Source organism: Oncorhynchus keta, chromosome 17, assembly GCF_023373465.1.
Source record: "Oncorhynchus keta strain PuntledgeMale-10-30-2019 chromosome 17, Oket_V2, whole genome shotgun sequence".
NCBI classification, from domain to species: Eukaryota; Metazoa; Chordata; class Actinopteri; order Salmoniformes; family Salmonidae; genus Oncorhynchus; species Oncorhynchus keta.
In genome coordinates, this window is record NC_068437.1 from 504,856 (window position 1) to 530,138 (window position 25,283).

Below are 25,283 nucleotides of genomic sequence, written 5' to 3' on the forward strand. Positions count from 1 at the left end.
TAGCAGAACTAAACTGTAGAACTAAAACATGACAGTCTCTTTGCATACAACAAGCATCGGCTGCTCTAGGTTATCAAGTCAGAAAAGTTAGACCAATGTTTGACTTGTCAATAGTCAGCCTTACGAGGTGAATGAGGGGGGGGGGGGGTTCCGCACAACAGTGTTTAAAGGGTACACGTGTTTTAGATCTACACCATCACCAAAGTGAACCCCCACAGGAGTCATTTTTGGCAAACCAGACTAGTTTTATTGTGCTGATTTACATAAAATTCTACAGATAAAAGAACTGATGGTCTATTGTTGAAAATGAAAGTAATCTGAAAAAAAAAACTACAGCATATCATACAATTCAAAGTGCATTTAGTAAAAGCTCATTTTAAAAGAGACCCATCTACATACATTTCTGATTAGTAAAAAAAAAAAAAAAAAAATTCACTTGTTTCTAATTAACAACCTTTATATAAACCGAAAGGGTAAAGACATTGATCTCTTAGAACAGCTGAAAACATGAAAGAAAACAGAAAATAAACAACTAAGCGAAGCAAGAGAAAAACATTAACATTTTCCTTTTGACGCCTTTGAATAGAAATACGTTAAGTGACACATTCAAACATGAACATACAGACACTGTACAGGGGCTTAGGGGAGTCTTGAGAAACAATGGACATGATCGACGGACCATCATGGTTCTGCTCATTAGGCACCAAACAGAAGAACGGATTATAATTTTCCTTCTCCGTTGCGAAACTTTGAAAACGTTGTCTATTGAGTGTCATAATAAGCACGACACAGCTCAAGACTGAAGGATCATCCTGAACAGCTGACGTGGAAAGCCGTTTCTCAATTGTTCCAGATGCCAGTGGGAGCAATAGACAGAATAGCCAAGATAGAGTAGGGGGACTGTGAGCACAAGCCAGGGTCACCTGCTCACCTCATTCAGCATTGATGCAGTTGGATATGGAACAAATGGCTGCCATTATCATTCTTTTTTTTAATACAAGAAAATATCATTCAAATTGTACCTATAAAGGTTTCCAAACAGTTTTGTGCCAACATGAACCCTGCTTTGAGAAAGTATGCTCCGACTAGATGAACCCTTGTCATTTCCTAAAAGTTTGAGTATAGGGATGTAACGATTCACTGACGCGCATCGGTCCTTGGTTCAAATGTTTAAGATACTTGTGCATCGGTCTGCGGGATCCCAAAGCAATCCAAATTAAGCATGCATCATACATTGGTCAGAAAACCGATTCAAATCACAAGTTCGCTAATATTTTTTTTACTCCATATTGTTTTATACCAAAAATACCTCTTATCTATTGTGACAATTGATGCTGCCTCTCCTTCAGTTCAGTAGCCTATCAAACTTTTATGCATGTAACTGCGTACGTGCTGTCATATAACTGTGGCATAGTGCGAGAGACAACTGATCACGCCAACAAAAGGCAGGCCTATCCCTGTTCTTATAGGATACATCTGCGCGCACCTTCAGCACTCAAATGCTTGCAAAATGGCTTTTACCATGTCAAATCATAGGCTTTATTAGTTGAGTGACAACCAATGTAATTTGCTGGGTCATTGTTACAAGAACATTGTGCTTTACCGGAGTTGTGTAGCCTCTCACATGTGAGTTGTGGACAACTCACATCCAACTGCTGATTGGGGTTTTCATTCAGATTGTATTTCAATTGTTCAGGTTTTGGTGTATTTGGTCATTTTTAAACGAAGAAGGTACCTTTATAATGGACAGCAATCATTTTTGCAATCAATGGTCCAAACAATTTGCTTTTGAGACAGGGTAAAATCCAAAACTGCATTATCTTAATTGGTTAATTTCTAAAGACACATATTGACATAGTACTAGCTCAAACATCTTCTTAAAAAATGACAAGTTAATCAGTGGGTGATGGTGATTTCTGATAAAGTGGGGGGGGGACAAAAAGCAGAAATTGCCTTCCATCCCTAATCTGATAGTGGGGTAGTAGATGCTCAGTCTTCCCTATTGCTCAGCTCAGGTGCCTACACACACACACACACACACACACACACACACAGCTAAGAGTCATCCCAACAGCAGCAGGTACATATTTAAAATAGAAAATTAAATGTGTTCATGCAAATCATTTTAGTGCATTGAAGCATATCGTATCTAACCAAATCGCATTAATTCGCTCACCTAATCAAACGGAATCTTTTTTTTTTTAAAAGCCATCATTCCTGTCGCGTATCAGTGCCCATGTATCTAGAATCTTTCATGAAAGGAGAGATGCACATCCCTAGTTGAGACTTATATTTATATCAGTGTAAGCTTTCCTTTACAGCGAGACAAGTAAGCACAAACTCACACCAGCAACTGTCACACAATGTCAGAGCACATACTCTCACACCTCTCGTTTGATACCACTCCAACATTGTGACTATGGAAGCATATGGCTGCCAATATTAATACAAAAAATAAAAAATAAATGCAAGAATTAATGTTGGCAGACATTTGCTCCATATCAAACTGCATATTTTCCACATTAGTTATCCAACTTGATGCATGTTTAGGAGATGTTCGAAACAAAACAAATTTGTTAGCTCTTTTCATACAATTTTAGGGCACGTCTTTTAGAGAGAAGAGGACAGACCGAGAGAAAGAGACAAAAAGACAGATATAAAGAGGAGGAGCTGTACAGAGGGAGAGACTGGGAGAAAGGGAGTGTGTATGAGTGTCCGCGGGGTCAGTAGAGGTCACTAAGGCCAGCGGTCTTGCGGGCTTTCTGCATGAGGGCTCGCAGCTGGAACTGCTTTCGGGAGAGCAGACGCACATGCTGTAACAGGAGAGAAAGATAGGGAGACAGCGCGTTAGAGAAGACATACAAGGGCACATTTCCTAGTTGTGATGATCTTTATGAAAAGGTGTGCGTGCAGTGTGTGGTTTATTTGAGTGAGTTCACCTGTGTGTGTTCGTATGCTTGTGTCCATGCATGTCTGCATGCGTGTTTCCCAACCCTCACCTTGAGGAACACCTCCAGGTCTATGACCCCGCGGCGCAGCGCCTCTCCCAGGTAGAAGATGGTGTCCTCAATGGCATTCTCCTCAGCGTACAGGTTGAGGATCTGCTTGTAGAGTGGCGCCGTGGGCACGATTACATCATCAATGTCGTTGTTCTCCGACTGGTTCTCCATCTTCTCCAGTGCCTCGCTCAGCTCCTCGTCCTTACGCTTCAGTAGGTCAATGTTCCTGTCCACCTCCGCCTTCAAAAAACACATGACGAATAAACACATGAACAGTACACCCCCCCCTCCCAATGTTCCATTCCACCAAATAATTAAGCTCTGAAGACAGGTAATACTTGAGCGAACTTGGGGACTCACAGGTTATACTTAATAGAACTGGGGTGAAGAGGGGAGAGGCAGAATAATGAAATTAGAATGACTTATTAGAATGATTCCATTTCTATGGACAGAATATTAGTTAGAAAGAGAGAATGAGCAAAGAGGGAATGGAAAAGGACCTAGAGTCAAAGAGGAAAGAGACAGGACAGAAGAGAAATGTGTCTAATATATCCCTATATCCTCCCTCACCACTTCCTGGTCTAGCCGTGAGACCATTTCCTCCAGTTTCTGGTGTCCTTTCTTCAGGTCCTCCTCGGTCCTCTTCAGCGCGTCCAACTCGGCTTGCGCCCGGTCCATCTCCTCCTTCATCCTCCAACGAAGCTTGTCGCTCACCGCCGAGATCAGCGACGCACGGATGGTGTCCTCGCCAATGGTACCATCCCTACTGGGGCCTGGAGGAGGAGAATGATTATATTTCGATTATTATTTTTTTTAAATTAACAGCCTGTATTGGCACAATTAAATTGACTTGGATAGCAAGTTCAAATGCAAATAAGAGGAGGAGAGGGATGGACAGGACAGGGAGGAGGAGAAGAGTAAACTAGCAAGACGCTACACTAGAAAATCTGTTCCACACTATATTTGATAATTTATGCAAAAAGACATTTGCTTTTACACAGCATTTACAATCCTTGCATCACAGTGTCCTTGTTCGTGATCTTATATGACCCTTATGATTTCAGACATAAACAATGGCGGAGGAAGTTGGGATGCATCATCTCCAGGATGTTCATTTCTCAAATGTATATGGAATGACACTAGCAACATTTTACAGAAAGTTATAAAAACATGTTTCAATGCCAATGAGTTCATGTTATAATAATAATAATATAATAATATTTACAACTATCCCCACTAGATTACCAATATAACAGTTGGCCCTTTTGCAGGGAGCCAAGGAAAGCAACTATTTCCTCTATCAGTGATGAACACTAGCTAGAAAGTGGACCATTACCTATAAAGCAAAATAGCATTGTTTTTGATGAACCGGCTAGAGTAAGGCTGTCATTTGGTCAAATCATGTATCACACACTGAACCAAACACCTGACAATGTATGCATATGCAATTCTACTTTATGTTCCTTATTATTTACTGAGCACAATAAAAATGTAATCCAGATATTACACTGTTAATGTGTAGAGGGCAAAATTACTATTTAGCATGTATTCTCCCAACAATATAACACCAGTGCTCCTTTAACCTGTTACTCCTACCCCTACTTTTTCGAACATTCTGTTAAAAATCACACAACATTTCAGCGCCCTGCTGCTCATGCCAGGAATATAGTATATGCATATGATTAGTATGTGTGGATAGAAAACACTCAGACGTTTACAAAACTGGTTAAATCACGGCTGTGACTATAAAAGAACGTGCGTTTCATCGAAAAGCGCAGGAAAATCTGATCACTGAAAATGGAAATATATATCCATCCGCCACTTCAACCCATTGATAAAGGCGAACCACAATACATGGGGCTGAGGTTGCAATACCTACAGCTTCCACACGATGTCAACAGTCTTGTCATTTGCCTAGGCTTTGTTTCTTGCTCAAACGAAGAAGAGACAAGCCATTTGTTCAGGTCTCCGATCGGATATTTTGGTTGAGATTTACCCGGCCATTATTTCCAGACGGACAGCTAAAGAATATACATCGCCTCGTGATCAATTTGGTCGCTTATTAACGTGTACTAATACCTAAAGTTGCATTACAAAAGTATTTCGAAGTGTTTTGTGAAAGTTTATCGTCGACTCTTTTAATTAAAAAAAATGACGTTACGTTATAAGACGCTATTTTTTCCCGTTTATCACAGTCTTCATAGATCGATATCTAGGCTATATATGGACCGATTTAATCGAAAAAAAGACCCAATAGTGATTATGGGACATCTAGGAGTGCCAACAAAGAAGATGGTCAAAGGTAATGAATGTTTTATATTTTGTTTGTGTAGCGACGACTATGCTAATTATTTTGTTTACGTCCCCTGCGGGTCTTTTGGGGTGTTACATGCTATCAGATAGTAGCTTCTCATGCTTTCGCCGAAAAGCATTATAAAAATCTGACTTGTTGCCTGGATTCACAACGAGTGTAGCTTTAATTCAATACCCTGCATGTGTATTTTAATGAACGTTTGAGTTTTAACTAGTACTATTAGCATTTAGCGTAGCGCATTTGCATTTCCAGATGTCTAGATGGGACGCCTGCGTGTCAGGTAGGAGCAAGAGGTTAACCTCTCTGGGATATGTGGGACGGTAGAATCCCACCTCGCCAACAGCCAGTGAAATTGCAGGGCGCCATCAAAACAGAAATCCCATAATTAAAATTCCTCAAACATACAAGTATTTTACACAATTTTAAAGATAAACTTGTTGTAAATCCAGCCACAGTGTCCGATTTCAAAAAGGCATTATGACGAAAGCACACCAAACGATTGTGTTAGGTCAGTACCTAGTCACAGAAAAACACAGCCAGCCAAAGAGAGGTGTCACAAAAACAGAAATAGAGATACAATTAAATCACTAAGCTTTGGTGATAATCAGATGACACACATAGGAATTCATGTTACACAATACATGTATGTTTTGTTCGATAAAGTTAGTCTCAGTTTACATTGGCGCGTTACGTTCAGGAATGTTTCGCTTCCAAAACATCTGGTGATTTTGCAGAGAGAAACATCAATTTACAGAAAAACTTATAATAAACATTGATACCGACACATTGATAAGTGTTATACATGGAATTTTAGATCCACTTCTCCTTAATGCAACCGCTGTGTCAGATTTAAAAATGTAAAATACCTCCTTTTTGTTTGCGCGTTTAGTACACAATCCAAACTCACGATGTGCGGGCAAGTCCAGGAGAAAGTTCAGGCATAAAGTCATATTACAGTTCGTAGAATAATATATGCCATTTAGCAGACGCTTTTATCCAAAGCGACTTACAGTCATGTGTGCATACATTCTACGTATGGGTGGTCCCGGGATCGAACCCACTACCATGGCGTTACAAGCGCCATGCTCTACCAACTGAGCTACAGAAGGACCAAACATGTCAAACGAAGTAAAGAATCAATCTTAAGGATGTTTTTATCATAAATCTTCAATAATGTTTCAACCGGAGAATTCCTGTCTGTAGAAATGCGATGGAACGCAGCTAACTCTCACGTGAGTGCGCGTGACCAGCTCATACCACTCTGGCAGACCTCTGACTCATTCAGCTCCCATTCCCCCTCCTTCACAGTAGAAGCATCAAACAAGGTTCTAAAGACTGTTGACATCTAGTGGAAGCCTTAGGAAGTGCATTATAACCCCATAGACACTGTATATTCGATAGGCAAAGACTTGAAAACAATCGAGCCTCAGATTTCCCACTTCCTGGTTGGATTTTTTCTCAGGTTTTTGCCTGCTATATGAGTTCGGTTATACTCACAAACATCATTCAAACAGTTTTAGAAACTTCCGAGTGTCCAAATCTACTAATAATATGCACATCTTAGCTTCTGGGCCTGAGTAGCAGGCAGTTTACTCTGGGCACCTTATTCATCCAAGCTAGTCAATACTGTCCCCCAGTCCCAAAGAAGTTAACAGAAAGTGTATACTGTACTGTTATAGCCAAGAGGAGGATGCGGTGGCTTGTTAGAGCACAGACATAGTTCTAATTTCAGTGGTGCTCATGGGGACCCCCAAAACAATTTAAATGCCAATGTGGCACCCTCAAACATATTGTAACTTTTGGAACCCTCAGTAGTCAATGTGGGATAGGAGCGCAGAAGTAGATGGGCTTTCTTTACAATGTAATAATTTGTTTTCCATTCCATTGTTTGCTCAGCTTGAAATTGTAGTTGGTTATGTAAACATTAACAGAACAGGCATTAAATGAACAAAACATGAAATCATGTTTTAAATACTTTATGCTGCCGTGCATAACGTCTCCAGAAACGATCAGGGCCGTCCTTGTAAGTACGAATTTGTTCTTAAACATAAAAAAATAAAAATTAAATAAAAACAATATCCCAGCTGTGATGAAATTTCAACAATCAATCAGGAACCAATATGCAGTCAGTTAGGAAAGCTAAGGCTAGCATTTTCAAACAGAAATGTCCACCCTGTAGCACTAAATCCAAAAGGTTTTGGGACACTAAAGTCCATGGAGAATAAGAGCACCTCCTCCCAACTGCCCACTGTACTGAGGCTAGGAAACACTGTCACCACTGATTAATCTACGATAATTGAGAATTTCAACAAGCATTTTCTACGGCTGGCCACGCTTTCCACCTGGCCTACCCCTACCAACAGCTCTGCATGCCACGTAGCAACTTCCCCAAGCCTCCCCATTTCTCCTTCACCCAAATTCAGACAGCTGATGTTCTGAAAGAGCTACAAAATCTAGACCCCTATAAAATCAGCTGGGCTAGACAATCTGAACCCTCTCATTCTAAAATTATCCGCCGCCATTGTTGCAACCCCTATTGCTAGCCTGTCCAACCTCTCGTATCGTCTGAGATCTTTTAAGATCGGAAAGCTGCCGCAGTCATCCCCTCTTCAAAGGGGGAGACAATCTAGACAAAAACTGTTATAGACCGATATCCATCCTGCCCTGCTTTTCTAAAGTCTTCGAAAGTCAAGACCAAGTCAAGACCATTGAGGCCCACCGTACCTTCTCCACTATGCAATCTGGCTCCCGAGCTGGTCATGGGTGTACCTCAGCCACGCTCAAGTTACTAAATGATATCATAACAGTCATTGATAAAAGACAGTACTGTGCAGCCGTCTTCATTGACCTGGCCAAGGCTTTCGACTCTGTCAATCACTGCATACTTATGGGCAGACTCAACAGCCTTGGTTTCTAAAATGACTGCCTCGCCTGGTTCACCAACTACTTCTCAGTGTGTCAAATCAGAGGGCCTGTTGTCCGGACCTCTGTCAGTCTCTATGGGTGTTGCCACAGAGTTCAATTCTCGGGCCGACTCTTCTCTGTATATATCAATAATGTCGCTCTTGCTGCTGGTGATTCTCTGATCCACCTCTAGACAGACGATACAATTATGTATACATCGGGCCCTTCTTTGGACACTGTGCTAACAAACCTCCAGACGAGCTTCAATGGCATACAACTCTCCTTCCGTGGCCTCCAACTGCTCTTAAAATGCTAGTGAAACTAAATGCATGCTATTCAACTGATTGCTTTCCGCACGCCTAGCATCACTTCTAACTTAGAATAAGCGGACAACTATAAATACCTAGGTGTCTGGTTAGACTGCAAACTCTCCTTCCAGACTCACATTAAGCATCTCCAATCCAAAATGTAATTTAGAATCGGCTTCCTATTTCGCAGCAAACCCTCCTTCACTCATGCTGCCAAACATACCCTCGTAAAACTGACTATCCTACCGATCCTTGACTTCGGCGATGTAATTTCCAAAATAGCCTCCACTCTACTCAGCAAACTGGATGTGGTTTATCAGCGCCATCTGTTGTCACCAAAGCCCCATATACTACCCACCACTGCGACCTGTATGCTCTCGTTGGCTGGTCCTCACTACATATTTGTCACCAAACCCACTGGCTCCAGGTCATATATAAGTCTTTGCTAGGCAAAGCCCCGCCTTATCGCAGCTCACTGGTCACCATAGCTACACCCCAAATGAAGCACGCGTTCCAGCAGGTATATTTCACTGGTCATCCCCAAAGCCAACACCTACTTTGGCTAAATTGTAATTATTTCAACACTGGCCTATTTATTGCCTTACCTCCCTAATCTTACTACATTTGCACACATTGTATATAGATGCTTCTATTGTGTTATTGACTGTACGTTTGTTTATGTGTAACTCTGTTGTTGTTTTTGTCGCACTGCATGCTTTATCTTGGCCAGGTCGCAGTTGTAAATGAGAACTTGTTCAACTGGACCACCTGGTTAAATAAAGGTGAAAGAAAATAGCTATCCAGTTAATGTTTGCTAGGTGACATAAGCCACGAAGCTAGCCCCTGATAAGTTGTTCGGCTAACGTGCCTGGTCAGGTTGCTTACTATCGCCAAGTGAACGGCAGTAGCTCATCCAAATAATTTGTTCTTTTCTCACTCACTGTTTCATCGTCAGCCCATCCAACAGCTCCAGATCGAACAAAGTGCATTACGGAGAACAGGAACCCGTTGCACCAGGTTGTAAACAGGACGTAAGGAGTCCGCACATATACATGTTGTGTATATGGTGGCAAAGTAAATACAATATAGCAAGTAAAACACTGGCATGGTAGATTTGCAGTGGAAGAATGTGCAAAGTAGAAATAAAAATAATGGGGTGCAAAGGAGCTAAATAAATAAATAAATAAATAAATAGAGTAGGGAAAGAGGTAGTTTGATAAATGAACTAAAGCTAATGACGGTACAGTATGAAGATAGGCAGAAACTGCTTCTCCACTAGAAATCCCAGATAACGCTTGTAGGCGACGTCATAGAGACATTGGCTAGCTCAGCACACGCACAGAAATATGTCATCAGTACTAATGGTATTTTCGCGCTGAAATGCGCATGTGCAGGCTGTCAAATCAAAAGGCACTCCAATAGCGTTTGACGAAAATGAAAACATGTCAGTTTACCCCAACCTTGAGAAAGTGACAATAGTTCAACTAAAGACATTTGGTCGAATTTACGTTGTGCTTAAGATTGTGAAAATGAACAACTAAGGAAAAATTTCTCCCTTCTTTCATTCACTTCTCAAATCCCAAACCTGCTTCGTCTGTTTCGCAAGCATTCCCGGAAGTCTTGCAATGTTGCGGCTCTGAGTTTAGAAACTGTGCTAAAGCCATCCCTCACAAGACTTGTACATTTATATCTGACATCCCTCACAAGACTTGTACATTTATATCTGACTATCAGTCATTTTATCATGAAACACACAGCATAGATGCGTAAAAATACCAAGTTAATAACTTCAGATTTCCCTGTTCAAACCCAAATATATCATACTTTGTATTAATCAATGAATTATTGACTTAAATCGTTGTGCAACATTACAGGTAGGCTCATGGAAGCGTCTTTCAGCTGGAAAAGGTGGATTTTTGTTGGTGTAGTGCTGCTGTTGTTGCCAGCTAGCCAGAATAAACTAACTAGCTTAGGGCTCATCAGGACAACTGACGAAACCGCATCCATTAGTCTACACTTGACTCTCACTCAGCTGCACGACGCACATCAATTTGGGCACCAGGAGTGTCCATTTGGCCTCTCCTCTTTCACCCCTCCTCTTTTCCTCTCTACCCCTGGTCTAAATAAAGTAGTAGGACAACATTTCCATAAGACACTGATATTTATAGTGAAGTGTATGAGTAAACTGGTCATAGATTAGCACATAAGGGAAAATGTCAACCCGGAGGTTAAAAATAGCGGTGTCTGTGCTGAGGGGGTTGGGACCACCACACCCCTTGACCTTTCGTCACCAGAGTCTGGTTACAGGGGCGACATTTCAGAGGCGACCAGGCAGTGAGGTCACAGAGGGGAACAGACCCCAGCCAGAATGCTAGAGGTCAGGGTCAATTAAAGGTCAACAGAATGGCAGGCAGTATATGCTTCTTAATAAATACCTATTTGAAACAAGTCATTACACTTTGTTTATAATGATGGCATTTCATTATTATCAATCTACAAATGAAGAAATTACAGGTTGGAGAGGCTCTGTATAATTTACATATTGACAACAATAACGCATGACAACATTGCTATTATTTTAAAAAATATATAAAGATATGCCCATCTTGTCCTTGTCTGTTGGCTTTTCTGCAAAATCAAAAATCCAATACGGATCCCATTTCGATGGGTCTAAACCACTAAGACCAATAGTCTTTTCCCGAAATAGTTGCATCAAATCAAAACCTTCTACTGCGGTCATTTGATGGCAGTGGCATTAGCGCATGCTCTTCAAAGAGAGGATGCACTAATTAAATAAATAATGGAGCCTAAGCTACTGAAAACAGGCCTTTTACCAGATGAAATCATGACAGGAGGGTTCGATTCTTATTATAGAGATGGAGTCCAGACATGCTACTTTCACATGCACACCCCGTAAAATGATTCGTCATTCAGCGTGTCGGACACAAGAGATAATATTTACTCTTCCCTTAAAACTTATTTAAAAACCTAGACCTACCTTAGGCTTTGTGAAAGTAGGCCATAAGAACGAATTGATAAGGAAAGTATGAAGGGGAGAGACAGCTATGCAATATTTGAAGGTGAAATTGACAATCATTCAAATGGTTACAAAATACACACAACATGTCCATAGCCTATTTATTAACGTTGATTAGTCTATAAATTAAGAAAATATACTGTAGTTCTGAATGTACAACACAACTGCTGACTACTGTTGTCAGCTGTTTTGGTAAATCGTTGAGGTCTGTTGTCATGTGGTGGTGGTACATTTTAAAGTTGGTTTGGAGTGTGTTTCTTAAAAAGTAGATGTACGTAGAGCAGTTTCAAAAATTGCATATTTTGGTCACCATAGACCTCCATGTAAAAATAGTTCTGCATGTTTAAGTGCTTATATTTCAAAAAAGTATTATGTATCAAAAACAAAAATGTAAGCAACTCAAGTTAGACCTCTGCATGTTATAAAGTTGTAAGGGTAGGTTGAGTAAAAGCTGTAGGAGTAGTGTGGGAATAATACATTGAAGAAAAATATATACGCAACATGTTTCATGAACTGAAATAAAAGATCCCCAAAAAATGTAATGAGCGCGAAAAGCTTATTTCTCAAAATGTGGTCACATACATGTTAGTGAGCATTTGTCCTTTGCCAAGATAATCCAACCCCCACCGGTGTGATTAGCATCCCTGAGGGTTTAGAGCTTAAGGTAGTCAGCTCGTACACGTATTTAGGACTATGGCTAGGCAGTACACTGTCCTCTCAACTAATATCCAAGCTGCAGGTTAAGGTTAAATCTAGACTTGGTTTCCTCTATTGTGATCGCTCCTCTTTCACCCCTGCTACGAATCAAACCCCGATTCAGACGACCATCCTACGCATGCTAGATTACAGAGACATAATTTATACAGTGCCTTCAGAAAGTTCACACCCCTTGACTTTCACATTTTGCTACATTACAGCCTTATTCTAAAATGTATTAAATTGTGTTTCCTCAATCTATACACAACATCCAACAATAATGACAAAGCAAAAACAGGTTTTTAGAACTTTTTGCAAATTTCTCAAATTAAACCCTATCACATTTACATAGGTATTCTGATCCTGTACCTCAGTACGTTGTTGAAGCACCTTTAGCGGAGATTACAGCTTTGAGTATGACGGTTGGCATACCTGTATTTGGAGTTTCTCCCATTCTTCTCTGCAGATCCTCTCTAACTCAGTCAAGTTGGATGGGGAGCGTCGCTGCACAGCTATTTTCAGGTCTCTCCAGAGATGGTCGATCGGGTTCAAGTCCGGGCTCTGGCCGGGCCACTCAAGGACATTAAGAGAATTGTCCCTTAGCCACTCCTGCATTGTCTTGGCTGTGTGCTTATGTTTATTGTACTGTTGGAAGGTGAACCTTCGCCCCAGACTGAGGTCCTGAGCAGGTTTTCGTCAAGGATCTCTGTACTTTACTCCGTTCATCTTTCCCTCGATCCTGACTAGTCTCCCATTCCCTAACGCTGAAAAACATACCCACAGCATGATGCTGCCACCACCATGCTTCACCATAGCGATGTTGCCAGATTTCCCCCAGATGTGATGCTTGGCATTCAGGCTCGAAGAGACCAGAGAATCTTGTTTCTCATGGTCAGAGTCCTTTAGGCACCTTATGGCAAACTCCAGGCGAGCTGTTGTGTGCCTTTTACTGAGGAGTGGCTTCCGTCTGGCCACTCCACAATAAAGGCCTGATTGGTGGAGTGCTGCAGAGATGGGAGAATCTTCCAGAACCTACCATCTCCACAGAGGAACTCTAGAGCGCTGTCAGAGTGACCATTGGGTTCTTGGTCACCTCCCTGACCAAGGCCCTTATCCCCTGATTGTGCAGTTTGGCCGGGTGGCCAGCTTAAGCAAAGGGTCTGAATACTTGTATTGAAGTAAAAAACACCTTATGTACACATTTGCAAAAAAACCAAAAAAACTGTTATCGCTTCATCATTATGGAGTATTGTGTTTAGACCGATGAGGAAAATAAGGCTGTAACGTAACAAAATGTAGAAAAGGTCAAGGGGTCTGAATACTTTTTGAATGCACTGTTTATCTTGATTACTTAAGTATTCAAAGCTCTGAGCCAAGACAAGTTAGGCTTACCTTTGGCAGTGATTATAGCTGTGAGTCTTTCTGGGTCAGTCTCTAAGAGCTTTGCAAAACTGAACTGTACAATAACAGCATATTATGCTTTAAAAATAATTCAAGCTCTGTCAAGTGGGTTGTTGATCATTGCTAGACAGCCATTTTCACGTCTCGCCATAGATTTAAGACGATTCAAGTCAAAACTGTAACTAGGCCACAGGAACATTCAATGTGAATGTGTATATTTGGCTCCATTACATTTATTTTCATCCCAAAATAAATTAAAAAAACACTGTCATTGCCGATGACAAGCATAACCATAACATGATGCAGCCACCACCTTGCTTGAAAATATAAAGAGTGCTACTCATTAGTGCCTTACTGAAAACAGGACGCATGTTTGGAATATTGTTATGCTGTACAGGTGACCTTTTCACTGTCATTTAGGTTAGTATTGTGGAGTAACTACAATGTTATTGATCGATCCTCAGTTCTCTCCTATCACAGCCATTCAACTCTGTAACTGTTTTAAAAGCAACATTGGCCTCATGTTGAAATCCCTGAGAGTTCCTCTCCGGCAACTAGTATTCCCGAGTGGCGCAGCGGTCTAATGCACTGCATCACAGTGCTAGACTCGTCACTACAGACCATAGGGCAGCACACAATTGGCCCAGAGTCGTTCGAGTTAGGGGAGGGTTTGGCCAGGGTAGGCAGTCATTGTAAATAATAATTTTTCTTAACCGACTTGTCTAGCTAAAAACATTGAATAAAAAATAAGTTAGGAATGACGCCTGAAGCTTGTAATGACTGGGTGTATTGATACACCATCCAAAGCGTAATTAATAACTTCAACATGCTCAAAGGGATATTCAATGCCTCTAGTTTTTTTTTGTTACTCCTTTACCAATAGGTGCCATTTGCAAAGCATTGGAAAACCTCCCTGGTCTCTGTGCTTGAATCTGTGTTTGAAATTCACTGCTCGGCTAAGGGACGTTACAGATGATTACACAGCTGATTCAAATAATCAACTCATCATCAAGCTTTGATTATTTGAATCAGCGGTCTAGTGCTAGAGAAAAGAAAAAAACGTGCTCCCAGGACCAAGTTTGGGAAACACTGCCTTATAGGACACATCAATGCACTCTATACCCCTTTGTCAACTGGCCATCTCTGTATACCCAGGGGAAGACACACTGGTTGATATTTATAAAACCATCTTAGGCCTCACTCCCCCCTATCTGAGATACCTACAACAAACCTCAACTTCCACATACAACACCCGTTCTGCCAGTCACATTCTGTTAAAGGTACCCAAAGTACACACATCCCTCTTTTCAATTAGGAACCAACCCTATGGACCATGCCTATGTAGCTTTTTTTTGTATAGCCGTATATAAGAGAACGGAACTGCCCCGGGAGAGCTCCTGACAGACGTGTTCCTCTTGATGCTTTAAGTTTGTTGGAACCTCTCCGGCTTGCTGATAAAAAAGGATACATTTAATATTGACTTCAGGGGTATCTGGTGGCAATTTCCACAACACTATAGGTAAGAGTTCAGGTGGGCCTTCTTGCTTCAGCAAACAAAGGAAAGGAGGGGTGCTCAACAACGACAAAAATCACGAGAAGGCCTTATCAAGAAAAACATCCAAAAGGACTAAATTGAGGCAGAAAGGAGTTGGAGCACTCAAAAGGTATAATCTACTTTACTGGGCTGAACTATACTCTACTGTATTGTACTTCACTGAACTATTCTGTACTGAACTATACTTACTGCACTCTACTATAGTTTACTTGTTGTTTCCCCATTTAAACTTGGTCTGAGTCTCAGAATGTCTGTCTGGGGCTGGATCTAAAGGGTTTCGGTCTTGACTTAATCTCTGGTACTCATCTCAATTCTATACTTTTGAATCCATCTGGGTAGTGGACAACCGCACACTTCAGGAAACATAGATTATTGAGATGCATGGCCAGCAGGGGGCTCTATTCCCTTCAAGAGCGACTTGAAAGGTCAAGCCCAACCTAACTAAATTTCATTGGCTCACAGCGGTCATGACGTTTAAGATATTAACTTAATTTATAATGAATTTAAAGATCTTGGTCTATAAATGCTGTATAACAAGTTTGAGAAATTACAACCTTTTCAAAATGCCAGATGATCCATCATGGTGATGTCATCAGTCCTAAATGCAAATGTGTTCATTGGGTAGAGTGGAACCTCTGTTTCAAATTCAGAGATTAGGGGTCAAATGAGAAGGTAGGGATGACTTTTAAAATTAAATGTTGTTTATTGCGCCATCGTTTGGCTGCCACGTGTAACCAGATGTATTCGTGCACCAACTTAAGCAATCCCACCAAGTTGTCTCTGTAGGTCTTACCATTTAAGAACTATAGCACTCCAAAAATTAGAAAACAATAATGTTTACAATTATAATAGGTTTCCAGCCAAATGCTCCCTAATTTTTTGGGCCACTGAACAAATTTTAAGCAGAAACTTGAACATCGTGAAAATTTTGTGCAACTTCCGGCGCAGGTTTACAGTGAACCTTACAGTTATACAGAATATAGGCCTACCAGCAAAGCCAACGGAGCAAATCCCATAACATGTTCAAATAGTTTTGATTTCTATGACATAGCCATGTCTAACAGTAGCCTATATGTGGTGTTCAATGCAGGCCTACATTGCATGAGACTAAACTTCATTACATTATGAAGGGCTTGACATGAATGATTTGTTACTTGGTCTGTAACACTATGTGCCAAATAGGTTAGTGTAAATTGCATTGTATGATGCAAGAAACCACTTTACAAAATAAAATGTATTATTACTATACAGAGAATAAGACAAAGTAGGCTACCGTAAGTAGGCTAGCCTGTCTCAAAATTCAACACTGCCCCTTTAATTAAGACATATGCGTTTTACCTGAATGGCTTTTCAAAGACCGCTGAAAATGTAGCCTACATGTTTTGTGCTCTTGCAGGAAGCGCATTCACTCATGGGTGATTGAAAGACCACTCATGGGCTACCCCCGCCAATAGAATTCTACTCCGTTGTGCACTGGCTCTGCCTGCAACAAAACCAGACTCAATCTTGCAAAGTTAGATTTGTTTTGATGCATTGAAAAGGGGCTGATATAATGTTGATTCGATCACAGAAAAAAAACACTGATCTATATAGTGCAAACCAATGGGGCGAACTCAGTGAACTTCAATCTCCTGCGTCTCTGCGCAGCATTGCATTTACTTAGCGCGGGAGTACCGGAGGAAGTGCAAACTCGCAAGCAGCTTAGAGGGAACACCTAATAAGTCATTGAAGTATGCAGTATGCTTCACAAGCTCACTCATAAAAAAATAATTCAATGGTTATTGTCAGGATGGTCTTCATCCATAACCTTCGGTTACACGTCACAGACCTAAAATTGCCATACAAGGCAGTGTTAGGACTTCATAATGGTGTCCAATATTGTGTATAGAAAACCTTTGTGATTCTCCTAGGGGTGTGTGCATTTTTCCCTTTGATACTTCAATAGCTCCGATCAAGCCAGGCCTTGAGATTACAATATCCAGAAGGCAATGCCGTGTGATACATACCCACAGTGGAGGCAGGAATCTGGGAAGTGTAGTGTGTAGTGCCAGCTGTGGCAGGATACGAGTTTGCACTAGGGTACTGGTACCCTGGATAGCCACTGGAGAGAAAACAACAAACCATGCATCATCAACCAACAGCCATCTGTTAATCAAAGCTGTAAATCTTTTGAACTATATGGGGCACTGTAAGAGAAGGAACTGCTTCATTCATTTGTTCATAGAGTGTGATGATTCCACCAGACAGACATGCTTATGTGGCTGTGTTGCTTATGTAAACTCAAAGACAAACATGTCAGAACTGGTTTGATGAGATTGAGAGGGACTGGCTGAGAGGGGCAGTGTCAGAGGAAATTGTGGCCTTGAAGACAGACATCTTACCCAGGGGTGGGGTTTGGTCCGTACGGGAGAGCGCTGGCATACCTGGCATGTAGGATGCTGTGGATGGGAGGGAGGGATTGACAGTGTGAGGGTCAGATTACATTGGACATGTCATCTCAGTTATCCATCTTTCACAATGTGCGTGGATACCATCTGGAGTCCAATAGGAGGTACTGCACGTGTTTGCAAGAACGATTCAGGGCAACATTTTAGTAGTGCAGAAGAATTACAAAGTGCAAAAATGACCATAAACCTCAATCTGGAGGCATAATTAAATCTGAAACATTTAATAATGTTCGAGACGACAATGTATTGCTCAGTTAAAACTCTAGTTCAATAGTCACTTGCTTACAATGCAGTTAAAGAAATGTTTGAATTTCAATTACAATGCAAGATGACGTGAAGTGCTTTTGCACTATGAAAATGGCGCCCAAAGTCTCACGTATTATATGGAAAAACAGAGTTCATACAAAATTCCCATTATTACAATGACCGACCTATCCATACAGTGAAAATAACTGACTAATGCTATCCATACTGCAGTGTTCCAAAAATCATTCCTTGAAGATACCCAGACGTTTCTCAATTATGTTGTAGGCCTGAACTAGCACACCCTATTCAACTAGTCGAGGGCTTGATTAGTTGACAAGTTGAAACAGGAATGCTAGGTCTGGAATACAAACAATGTCAGACTGAACGGGTAACTTACGGTTGGGGGGTCCTGCAGCCTGGAAGGCCTGGTAGGGGGCCTGTGTGGTGGGTCGGGAGAATACGGGGGGCTCCTCCCCAAACACCACGATCATCACCTGGATCAGACCATACAGGTCCGACTGGGGCTGGGAGGAAGAGAAATCAACAGAAGTACAACAGAACTTTATTGTCCACATGGAGATGGACAACTGTGACAGGCTTCACCTCATACAGATAACAGCGTGATGAAATGAGCTCATGTTAAGTAGGGCTAACATTCCCCCTAGTGGCACTAACCTTGATGGCACCAGCCAATTTTTTTAAATTTTTTTATCACAAACAACTAAATTGGATGTTCTACATCCACAACAATACTTACACCACATCGGGAGACAACTTTTGAGGTCTGGGAAATTATTTAGAAATGTAGATTTTGGGGCTTAGTTTAATTCCAGTGTGCACCTAGCAAGAGGCTGCTGTCAAGCATAGTTTTTGTGATATTCTGCCAGGTAAGCATATCCTACTTTGTAGTCAACATTTAATGAAGGTTTTTGGGCAAGCCTTTTCATCTACACAAAGTGGTAAACGAGCACACCGCACATAGACAGGGGAAATTCTTGTTGCCTCTTCAGGAAGTTGCAGGAAATACAAATAACTGATGCATTTTGTTCACGTCTTATGATGACCTTGAGCAAATTAATAAATGTTGAATACATTTAGTTGATTCCCTACTTAGTTCAATACGTTTGAATATTGTTGAATTCCGTTTTAAAATGTCTGGATTCCATCCGTGTTCTCTGCATCACAGATTTTATAGGGCCCTAGATTGTGACACCCCAAAACATATTTTGCTGTGTCACACAATAAAATACATTTGACTCATCTTAGAAAGTCATTCACAATACTTTATTAAGAAGGATGCTAACCGTTACATCTAAAATATATTTGACCCGTCATGCTAATCGATCTATAGGTTCATTGGCATGATTTGGGGGAATTTAATTGCCGCATGTATATTTGTTAGTCCTCATGCATTGTATTTCACACATACACAGCATACAGAGCCTAGTTTGAGGACCAGAATAGCCTACCACATGTCAGACAGTGCAAGAGTATCTCCTCAAAAAGCCTCTAGGCCACTGGAGTGAAACCTGCTTTTGTAAGCCCAGTCATTGTGCAACAAATAACAATGCTAAACACAATTGCATGTTAAAAACTTGTGGCCACGATTTCTCAATCTCAACTCAAAGCACGCCTCTCATTCGCCATTCGAAACCGTGTCAATATATCATCCAAACATCAGCTTCGAGGGCATTATCACTTTCATACAACAATTTATTCATGCCATTTCATCCTTCCATGCGATATAGTCCCGACACAAATCTAAGGTTGCTGCCCAAGCCGGCTGGTAGTGGTCTATCGGTTCGGTTGCCAAAGACGCGACTCAGTCTTTCAGTTCTGTATCTATGGACAAGACCCAGTCTAAAATGTTCCATTGCCATACTGGCTGGCAACGTTCTCACAGTCACGACAAACAATGCAGCCAGAATAACAGCGAAGTGGCTGCATTTGCGGTTGTTCAAGCGGATTTCAAGTGACATTAATTTGGATGCATCCATAACATCCACAACTAATGAGGCGCGATTTCGCCAGGCACAGATACTGTGCTCTTGTCAGGACACTGTTGTTCATAGGAGCTACCAAAAGACACAGCTAACACAATCACTTCAAACTAAAGCTGGAAAGACAGCAAACAAGCTGCATTTCATTTAGATTTTCCTATCCAGAAAAATAATGCCTGCTGATTATTTCAATTGGATGAGAAATGCTGCCTGCCTGTCTGCCTATTCCCGACTCCCGCCACATTCATTACTCTGGACAGCTGGAGTTCGAATTGCAATATTGAAACAGTGTTACTGAGATGGACTGCAAGGTTTATACAAATTTTCGCTGTTGAAAACTAAATGTTAGTCTAAAAGAAATGAGAGATAATGTCTGGATGCTTTTTATAGTGGAGTTCAAGTTTATAAATTACCTGGCTGGGCTGATGAGACAGTGGATTGCGCAGTGAGAGGGAACAGAGAAAATAGGCTTTTCAAAGTCAGATTTAGCCTGTGGTAACTTCTGGAATAAACACTGGCTGGAATGGCGTTTTAACCAATCAGCATCCAGGATTAGACCCACCCGTTGTATAATAGGCTATATAGCCTTATGACTGTAATAAGATATGCAACAATAGCAAGCCTGTTTCTAATTAAGCTCGCAATGAGAAATGCCCAGCCCTTGTATGCATACTATCATAGAGGAAGAGACAAAGTGAGAGGTTTCACTCTCGCCAAAAGCTGTCCAAAATAAATCCAATGTATTTCCATGGGCTTATTTTGGGCCTGCCTTCGCGCCTTGGGACGACTCGCATTGTTAGGCGGAAACATAAGCATCTCGTCATTATATACAGAGTACTTTCTGCTGGTCACACCATTTTACTGTCTAGGAAAAATGTAGCCGTTTGTTGACGGGTTAATGAGGGTCAGTTAGTCGGCAGCAAAATGTACATCCTACGTAGTGTAATAGACTTCGGACATGATATTCAAGAAAAACATTACATTAAAACGTGTGGAGCTCATTCCACGGATGGCCGGGCGTCTGCAGATTACTAGGCCCTCCATTGAATGAGTTTGACACCCTTGATCTAAAAAGTCCAAGCAGGAATGCAAGATTCCAAATATTTGTATATGTAAACCTAATCCAGTGATTGTCATGAATTTTCAGTTGACAATTAGGCTATTTTTGTTATGTTAATGTTAAAAATAGGGCACGTAAAATCTTTACGTGCACTAATATTATGTATAGGCCAAATTCAATTGGTACTAGTTCAGCACCCAAGGAAGTGGAAACGCAAAACACATTAGCTCGATCGCTAACTCTAAATATAACACCTACTGCTAGTGGCCATGTATTAATCTAAGAGTTAATGTAACATCTCCAAAAAACTTTGCAATGAGGCCGAGTGCACTCACGATGGACGATGTGCAAATTTGTGAGCTCCGGAACTTCAAACCCATATCAGATATGTTAAGAAAAAATGTAACTACAGAATACTGAGACCCTCCTCTCTTTAATATAGACAACTAGTTGCTTCCAAAGCTGTGTTGCCCCCACAACTGCATTTTTAAATGTTATACAATAACGAGGGGTAAACAAGGGGGGGTGAGAGAGTGCGAGGGGCTCGCTCATTACAGCAGCCGGCCCCAGCGAAACAGATAGGCACACAGCGTCAGGTCAGAAACTCATTACAGGAACCATGAGGATAATGCACTTTTACTGTTTAACAAATTCGGTTTGGTTTTATCCTCCCCCCAAAAATGAGAAGTTTCGAGGTGCCCATGTAGAATGTGCAGCTCACACCAGTGCAACCAGTTTAAAAAAGTAATGGGGGGGAATAGTTACATATCACAATATTATTTTGGGATGACATTGTATCGATATTTATTCAAAGTATCGCTTTGGTGGCGTTAGCTAGCACTAGTCGGTTATAAACTGTTCAATCTTTTTAAATAGTGAGCCAACATGTTTTCAGCACTTTTATTTCTCTGACTGATCAAAACACGTATAGAGAGCAGTATGTTTGGAACATCAAATCGCAATATCGAATTGTGAGAATCGCAATACACATCGGCACCCAAGTATCGTGATATCGTAACGGGAGGTCACTGGAAAGTCCCAGCCCAAACTAAAAAATGTAACTCGCACAGCAAGTTAAAGGGTTGAAGAAACGTGACTAAATGGCCACAGTCTGGAGCCCTGTCAAAGGGGCAATCTGCGATTGCTACAAAAAAATGTTAGGCATTTAAATGAATGATATACCCTTCGATTATTGAAGAACATAACGCATATAACTCATGCTCCCAAGTGGCGCAGCGGTTAAAAGGTACGGCATCAATACAGTCCCTGGTTCGAATCCAGGCTGAATCACATCCAGGTGTGATTGGGAGTCCCATTGTACGCCGCCCAATTGGCCCAGCGTCATCCGGGTTTGGCCTTCATTGTAAATAAGAATTTATTCTTAACTGACTTGCCTAGTTAAATAAAGGTTAAATAAATCAATACTCAAGCCCAATCCCCCCAGCTTTTGCCCAAAACAGTGGCGGGGTGGACTATTATTGTTTGAACTGTATATTGCCCCTTTAAAGCAGTCCAACATTAATTTTGTTTACTTAATCCATGTTATCTGTGTGAAATCCATCAGAAACTAGGTACAGAGACATTGGTTCAGTAATAAATGAAGAGTAATACAGTGTGCGTCACAAAAAAAAAAATCACACGCAAAAAAACAGAGGTATAATATAGCCAATGCTAAAATACTGGAGACAACGCTGTTACTGACATGTTTCCACTCGTGCAGATAGGGCAGGTAGATCTTGCCGTTGGCATCAATGTGTTTGCCAGTCTTGATCATCATGGCACTGGTGGGCTTCACGAAACAGATGGGAGGGTTGTATGGGTAGGTGTCCAGCAGCCATAGACACACTGGGATGTTATATATGTTTCCTAGAAGACAAGAGTATTGTATTTAAAAAAAAAAAAATATATATATATATATATATATATATGGCATTGTGAAACAGACAGTTCGCTTGGGAAGAAAATTGCTCAAATACTTTAATAGACAAAATCATATAACACAACAGGAAAGTTTTGCAACAGACAATGGAAATGTGTGTTTCTTATTGAACAAGACCAGGCAGTTCCTCTCTGTTTGGTGCCTATGAACACAAACCTGGTCATTACTTTTTTGTCAGATGATAGTGACATACACCCAAACTTAGCCTACCTCTGTAGCTGACTGGCACTGTTCCTGTTAAGCTCACCAGAGTTCTAGTGGAGCCATCATTGAAAACTGAGGACAGAAAATATCACTCAATAAAACAAATCAGACAAGCATACAATAACACATAGATCATGTTTTGTGATATGGGCCACTGCGGTGACCCATGTACTGTACAAGTTCTTACCATATGAATCCATAACAGGCTTCAGGTCCTTGTACTGGGAGATGACGTTGGTTATCTCACGAACAGTCAGGTCCCTGTATTTGTATTGCTGAACAGTGGAAATGGTGATTAATATTGCTGAATGTCAATGTCTTAACACTGATTGGTTCAGCCAGGTACCTAAGGTTAGTTAGTTAACGTTAGTTATCTGGCTAGAAAACACTAGCTAGTTAACGTTATCTAACTATAAGCATACGTTATCAAACATACGTAATAAATCAGGTCTAACTGTTTAACACTAACACTAGTTATTTGGTAACCGAGATAGTTATCGTTAGAAAAATATTTGTAGAGTTAGCTAACATTAGCTAGTTAGCGCGCTTAGCTAGCTGAAAGGCTAACAATGTTAATAAAAACAATTGTTAGCTAACGTTAGGTAAAATCGATGCTTACCTTGAGCATTTTCTTCAATGCGCCTTCGTTGACAACTGCCATGATTGATGGTGTAATATGATGTACTTCAGATGAACTACCTAGGTTTAGCTAACTACTGTAACGTTAACGTTGTTTACTTGAAAACAACTTGCTAGCGTGAGCTGGCCCTCGGCGTATGATTCCGGTCAAAGAAAATACTAATTTCGACACGAAGAGTAGCGTGTATAATTGTTCTGTTTAGCTAAACGTTACCTGTTTAAAAAATAAATTTCTGAAGACACAAAGGTAATGCAATAATCAGAAATACCGATGAGATTCAAGGATCACTGCTGTGAGTAACAGCGTCTCGTCAGCAACAATTTAAAAAGTACTTCCGGGTCTTCTTCTTCGATGAGGTTTAACGGCGGTTCACATCCAATAAATGTTGCATTACCGCCACCAACTAGACTGGGGCATTGTTGTATCTTCTTGTCTGAAGAAAACAACGGCTCTTTAACAACGGCCCTTTAAAACACACAGTACCAGTCTAAAGTTTGGCCATACCTACTCATTCAAGGGTTTTCTTTATTTTTGCTATTTTCTACATTATAGAATAACAGTGCATACATCAAAACTATGAAATAACAAAATAATGTAGTAACCAAAAAAGTGTTAAACAAATCAAAATATAACTTATGTTTTAGATTCTTCAAAGTAGCCACCCTTTGCCTTGATGCCAGCTTTGCACACTCTTGCACACTCTCAACCAGCTTCACCTGGAATGCTTTTCCAACAGTCTTGAAGTTCTCACATATGCTGAGCACTTGTTGGTTGATTTTCCTTCGCTCTGCAACTCATCCCAAACCATCTCAATTTGTTCTGGGACAATGTGGGCCGTGCTGACTTTCAATATTGCAACTACTACCTGGGCGAAGTGGCTACTCTTAGCAAGCAAGTAAGCAAACCTACACAAGCTACTGGGGAATCCATGCCCGCCTAGTTTTTCTTTTTCTTCCAACCCAGTAGCCGGACGCCGCTCTGGTCTGGTGGAAGTGTCGCCACCTTGTCGGCTCTCCACAGCCGACTTGCCGGTGCTCAGCAGGGTTCCATCCCCGAAGGGGTCTCCCACTTCGCTGGAGAACGGAGCTGTTCTCGACCCAACCAGCCATGGAGATCACGGTCACTTGCCGTGGAAGTCGAAGACAGCGTCCTCTGGCAATGAGGGTCTCCTTGCTGAGCCTTGACCTGACACAGACCAGAAACAGCTTTGCCGCCCTGAATCTAGAGGTTCAAGCACCTTATTCCTTGGGGGCTTCCCATTCACGATCGGATCCAGAAGTACCTGCGTCTTTGTCCTCTGTTCTGTCTCCCTCTCCGGTGGCTTTGACCTCAGGTTCAGATCTTCGGAGCTCCCACCATCATCAGACCATGAGGCTGCCTGAGAGACATTGCCAGCTGTCATCATAGGCAGCTCTACGGTGAGAAACATCTCGGTTCGCAAGGCAAAAACCCAGTGATTAGCAAGGAGAACGAGTAGAGGGCATAACAAGGCTGCCATTGTTCGACTGTTCTATTACAGATGCCGGGAGCTGA

At 41.3% G+C, this 25,283-nt stretch overlaps 1 protein-coding gene across 1 annotated transcript; it reads right to left on the minus strand.

Moving 5' to 3' along the window:
* Positions 1-343: 343 nt before the first annotated feature.
* On the minus strand, positions 344-24,085 carry tsg101a (tumor susceptibility 101a). The gene is given in 11 exon segments (XM_035790366.2): positions 344-2,813; positions 3,000-3,239; positions 3,570-3,772; positions 17,221-17,315; positions 17,596-17,623; positions 17,626-17,652; positions 18,305-18,431; positions 22,670-22,833; positions 23,117-23,182; positions 23,298-23,385; positions 23,730-24,085. Coding segments are annotated over 11 exon segments (1,170 nt in total). The 5' UTR covers positions 23,772-24,085; the 3' UTR covers positions 344-2,723.
* Positions 24,086-25,283: the final 1,198 nt, after the last annotated feature.